This window comes from Phascolarctos cinereus, unplaced genomic scaffold (assembly GCF_003287225.1).
Source record: "Phascolarctos cinereus isolate Bilbo 61053 unplaced genomic scaffold, phaCin_HiC Scaffold_1;HRSCAF=81, whole genome shotgun sequence".
Taxonomy (NCBI): domain Eukaryota; kingdom Metazoa; phylum Chordata; class Mammalia; order Diprotodontia; family Phascolarctidae; genus Phascolarctos; species Phascolarctos cinereus.
In genome coordinates, this window is record NW_027555514.1 from 101,777,742 (window position 1) to 101,783,471 (window position 5,730).

The 5,730-nt window shown below is 40.1% G+C and overlaps 1 protein-coding gene across 1 annotated transcript; it reads left to right on the forward strand.

The window, feature by feature from the left end:
- Window positions 1-3,990: 3,990 nt before the first annotated feature.
- On the forward strand, window positions 3,991-4,962 carry LOC110216159 (taste receptor type 2 member 3-like). Its single transcript, XM_020997972.1, has one exon. It carries the CDS (start codon window positions 3,991-3,993, stop codon window positions 4,960-4,962), a length of 972 nt encoding a protein of 323 aa, XP_020853631.1.
- Window positions 4,963-5,730: the final 768 nt, after the last annotated feature.

Here is a 5,730-nt window from a genome sequence, read left to right on the forward strand (position 1 = left end):
GAATGCACTTCCCTTGGTCCTCTCAATTTGTCCTTCTGCTGGGTTGTCCCAGTTACAATGCTAGGAGATGCTAGCACATTGAGCAGATGCAGGTATATCTCATTTGAGCTATAGATATTGCAGAGTGTGAGGCAGTTTTCAGAAGAAGAAATCAAAGTTATAGGTAGTCACAGAAAAAAAGCTCTCAGGCATTACTGATTAGAAAAATGCGAGTTACAGGAACTTTGAGATACCACCTCACACTGGTCAGATATTGTAACAAGACAGAAAAATGAAAATGACAAATTCTGGAAGGATGTGGGAAAAATTAGGACACTAATGCACTGTTGGTGGAGTTGTGAAGTGGTCCAACCATTCTGGAGAACAACTTGGAATTATGTTCAAATGGCTTTAGAATTGTACATGCCCTTTGACCAACAATACCAATACTAGATCTAGATCACAAAGAGATCACAGAAAAAGGTAAAAGACTGATTTGTACAAAAAATATTTATAGCAGTTCTTTTTGTGGTAGCAAAGAATTGGAAATGAAGGGGATGTCCATCAATATGGGAATGGTTGAACAAGTTGTGGCATATGATTGTGATGGAATACTTTTATTGTGCTATAAGAAATGACAAGCAGGTTGGTGTCAGAAACACCAGGGAAGATTTATATGAACTCATGCAAAGTGAAGGGAGCAGAACCAGAACAACATTGTATGTTGTAACAGCAATATTATACAATGATCACCTACTGTGATCAAGACAATGATCCAAGACAATTCCAAAAGACCTCTGATAAAAAAATGCTATCCATCTCCAGACAAAAAAACTAATGGAATCTTAATGCAGATCAAAGCATGGGGTTTTTTTTTACTTTCTTCATTTTCATTGGAGTTTTTGTCTCTTTTCTTTTGCAACATGGCTAATATGGAAATATGTTTTGCATGACTGTACATGTATAAGTAATATCAAATTGCTTCTCTTCTCAAGGAGGGGGGACAGGAAAAAAGGAAGAGAATTTGGAATTCAAATTTTTTTAATGAATGTTAAAAAATTTTTTACATGTAATTTGGAAATATTTAACAAATAAATAAAAAGATATTAGAAAAAAAGATATTGCAGAGTGTCTATTTCCCAGGTTCTCTAAACCTTAGAGGCAGGTAGGTGGAGCAGTAGATTGATAGAACACTGGGCTGGGAGTAAAGAAGAGCTGAGTTCAGATATGACCTGTGATATTTCCTAGTGGTGTGCCCCTGAGCAAGTCACTTAACCTCCTTCAGCCTCACTTTTCTCAACTTAAGATGGCAATAATAACAGCACTTACCTCCTCGGGTTCCTGTGAGAAAGTATTTGTAAACAAGGTACAGGAAGCTCAGAGTGCTTGGACAAAGAGATTCCAGGAGAGTCAGCTACCTACCATGATAGAACTTCTATGACAATTTTGACTGTGGATGTGAGGCTAGAAGCAGGCAACATTCTGAAAAAAAATGCCCCAAAGGGCCAGGAATCTACAGCAACCTGACCTGAGACACTCCAGAGGGCTGTGAAGACCACAGCATTCTAAATCCAAACAGTACCAGGAGCTTGAAATCTGCCAGCACTGTGAGCACAGACACACCAAAGGAGGTGGAATCAGTGACAGGAGCCCAGGCAATCAAGGTCAGGATTGTAGAGATGATCTCTCAGAATTGAAGCCTCCTCAGGGGGTCAATGGTTCTTGTTAATATTTCTTGATTGTTGCTTTCAAAACCCTCCCCCACTCAGACTCTGTTTTTAGGCACATAACAGAAAGAATAAGCCCTGCCCCCAACCGAACTGCTTGCCCTTAGCTTCCCGCCTTCTCTTGTCTCTGGAATAAGGGGGAAGGAGGTTAGGGACTGCTAAATCAGCATTAGGTTTACTAAATAAGGACATGTATGCTTGGATTGGCTATGACCTGTTTCCTTGCTCTTTGTCTTTGATTTTTGGAGCCTAGAATGTAAGCCCGCCTCCCAGCTAATGGGATAGGAAGATTTTTCAGCCCTTTTTGTCCTTGGTGCTAGGGAGAAGTTTCCATGCTTAGACTGTGAGCTCTGAAGCCCAACCAATGGGAAGAAGAGCCGGGGGGGGGGGGTTGCAGTTAGGATCTATATAATCTGCCGAGCTGAACACACACACACACACACACACACACACACACACACACACACACACACACACACACACACACCACCCCCACCACCCCCACCATCCCCACCACCCCCAGTCTCTTTGGTTGGCGCCATCTTGTGGGTGCTCTCAGAGAGCTCTTTCTTGAGAAAGCCAATAAATGAACTATTCTTTTTGCTAATATCTCTGAGTTAAAAGATTGAAAAAGATAGAAGAATATGTAAGGCATTTTTTTTAGGGGCAATTGAGGTTAAGTGACTTGCCTGGGGTCACACAGCTAGTAAGCGTTAAGTGTTTGGTCTGAGGTCGGATTTGAACTCAGGTACTCCTGACTTTAGGGCCGGTGCTCTATCCACTGCGCCACCTAGCTGCCCCAAGGCATTTATTTTTTTAAAATGACCTAGAGAATAGGTCAAGGAGAGATAGTTGAAATGTAAAATATGTGGAGGTTGGGGAAGTAAGAGCTGCCTCAATATACAGGTGTGGCTCACCGATGGCATGAATAGATATGACCTGATGCACCATCAGAGTTCCATCTGAGGGAAGGGTCAAGAAGATCCAAGAAATCCAAGGCTCAGGGGCAGCTAGGTGGCGCAGCAGATAGAGCACAGGCCCTGAAGTCAGGAGTACCTGAGTTCAAATTCAGCCTCAGACCAAACACTTGACATGTAGTAGCTGTGTGACCCTGGGCAAGTCACTTAACCCCAATAGCCTAAAAAAGAAGAAAAGAAAAAGAAATCCAAGGCTCAGCAATCTCTTCTCCATTCTCCATGCCTCAAATATCTCTGCTTCAGAGGTATGACAGAGTCACTCAGAACAAAATCCAGGATATCAACAATCACAGGGAAAAAAGTGTTCTAAATCACTAATAATAAGAGAAATTCAACATAAAACAATTCTGAGGTTTCACTTTACTCACATCAGATAGTTCAATTTGGCCAAATAATGAGAGTTGCTGACTGGAGTGGGGGGAGGACAATCATGCTAATATACTGTTAGTGGAGCTATGAATTGATCTGAGCATGCTGAAAAGCAATTTGGAACTATACTCAAAGTCATTGAATTATATATAAGCTTTTTTTTGCAAAATGCTTGACAAATCTTAAAGTACTCCATAAGTCCTAGCTATTATTATTCTGCATAAACACAGGTAAATATACATAAGTACATACATGTATGTATGTCTATGTGTATTCCCAAGAAGATAAAAAGAAAGCATCCAAAAGTAAACAATATTAATAGTAGCACCTTTTTTTGTAGCAAAGAACTAGAAACTAAGTTTGTGTCTATCAGTTGGAGGATGCCTGAACTTATTATGGTGAATGAACATAGCGGAATATTATTGTGCCATAAGAAGAATGAAAAGTGTGGATTCAGAGAATCTGCATGATACCTTTCTGGTGTAGCAAGAACTAATTCCATTCTCTTTATGTGACATAGAACCTTATTTTCTATATGGAACTGAACTCTCCATTTTCTCTGACTCTGACTCCTCCCTTCTCTGTGTGATACTAAACCCTGCAACTATTTGCATCTTAACAAGTCTTTCAACCACTACTGGTTGGACTTTCATCCATTTATTACCCAAGTTATTTAGAAAACCACAAGACTCAGGTCTGAACAAGAGAACAACAGTAGACCAGATTGGAAGGAGCGATTGCAAGACTGATCCTCAAGAATCTGAGCACTCTGGACAGATACAGGAGCCACAAGTCGGAGAGAGACAAAAGGTACTACCGATACTGTGGAAAAGCAGGTACCTGTGTGTGCTTACTTACCTCAGATCAGAGTAGCTGTAAAACAGTAGCCAGGCTACAGGTAACAGAGAGATTACAAGGGGGGAAATCCATCTGCAGACATGCTGACCTCACCCCAAATCGTTTTTTTGTTCATGGCCTTCAGTCAGTTCATTCTGGGGATTTGGGGGAATGGCTTTCTTGGGCTCATCAATTGCATCCACTGGATCAAGAGGAGCAAGATTTCCTTATCTGATTTCATCATTATGAATCTAGCCTTCTCCAGGATCTTTCTGCAATGTGTGGTCGTTTTTGATGTCATTAACTTTGTGGTCTTTCGGGATTTCTATTATGGAGTGACATTAAGTCAAATTCGTGAAACTAGCTGGACTCTTAGTAACTTTTTAAGCATCTGGCTGTCTACTTGTCTCAGTGTCTTCTACTGCCTGAAGATTGCCATTTTCTCCCATCATGCCTTCCTCTGGCTTAAGAGGAGGATTTCCCAGGTAATTGCCGGCATTCTGCTGGGCTGTGGGCTCTTCTTTTTCTTCAATACAGTGTTGCTGATCAGAAAACTCAATATATATTCTAGCGTTGTAAAAATGAAACTCATTGCAAACTATACTGAAAATATCAGAAGAAAGGAAAGAGAATTTTATACATTCCACTTTCTTGGTTTCCTGTCAGTACTGATACCATTCATTATATCCCTGTTCTCCTGTCTCTTACTCATCCTCTCCCTGAGGAGGCATACCAGGATGATGCAGCACCATGTCACTGCTCCCAGAGATGTGAGCACTAAGGCCCATGTGAGAGCCACCATTGTAATGTTTTCCTTCCTCTTACTCTTTGTCTTTCATTTTGTAATTCTCTTCATTAGGACAAGCATTTTCCTGAGATATACCTATGTGATAATGGTTATAGAGTTGGCTACCCCCATCTATCCCTCTGTGCACACATTTATCCTCATTCTGCAAAACAAAAACCTGAAGCAGGCATTCCTGAGGCTGCTGTGGTTGAAGAAGGGCTGCATAGAAAGGAGGGTAGGGGATCTTTTACCCACTAGTGCAAGGGAGGGGGGCAGGGCAGTGTAGGTTCTGCAAGTCTTTTAAAATTCTACTATTCTAAGTAGTTAGGTGGCAGAGAAGGGACAGCATTGGACCTAGAGTTAGGAAGTCAAATTCTGCCTGAGACACATATTAGCTGCATGACCTTGAGCAAGTCTTTAACCTCTCTTTGTCTCATTTTCCTCATCTATAAACTGTAGATAATAATACTTGCACCTAACTCACAGGGTTGTTGTGAGAATAAAATGAGAAAATATGTTTAAAGCTCTTTGGAAACCTTAAAGTACTACATAAATGCTGGCTACTATTATTATTGTTACCATTATTTACATCTCTCTCTCTCTCTCTCTCTCTCTCTCTCTCTCTCTCTCTCTCTCTCTCTCTCCATATATGTATATGTATATATATATATAATAAGGCCATAAATTTTTGTTTACAGAAAGTAACTTTTTTGATATTTTTAAGACATTCAATGAAATCTGAATTTTATTTCAAAAGGTTGTGTTTGGTAGCCAATCATTTCACTGTGTTAAATAATATGTGTGAATAACATATACATATAGCTATAGATTAAATATATAGATAGAAGACAAGGTTTTCCCTTTGAGAGCAGAGTTTATTGTGGAGTTCTTATATTTAGATATTATGATATCCAAATATAAGTGATAGGGTGACCAGTGATCAGGAACAAAGATAAATGTCTTTGAAATAGGCAGACATCAATAGTAATCACGTTCCTATATGTCAGATGTTTGGAAAGTTGCAGAGGGAGAATGGGAGGTTTGAAGAGGAGGT

What these genes read in the sequence shown, in the direction of transcription:
- LOC110216159 (XM_020997972.1), top strand. Translation starts at nt 3,991, where the DNA reads ATGCTGACCTCACCCCAAATCGTTTTTTTGTTCATGGCCTTCAGTCAG.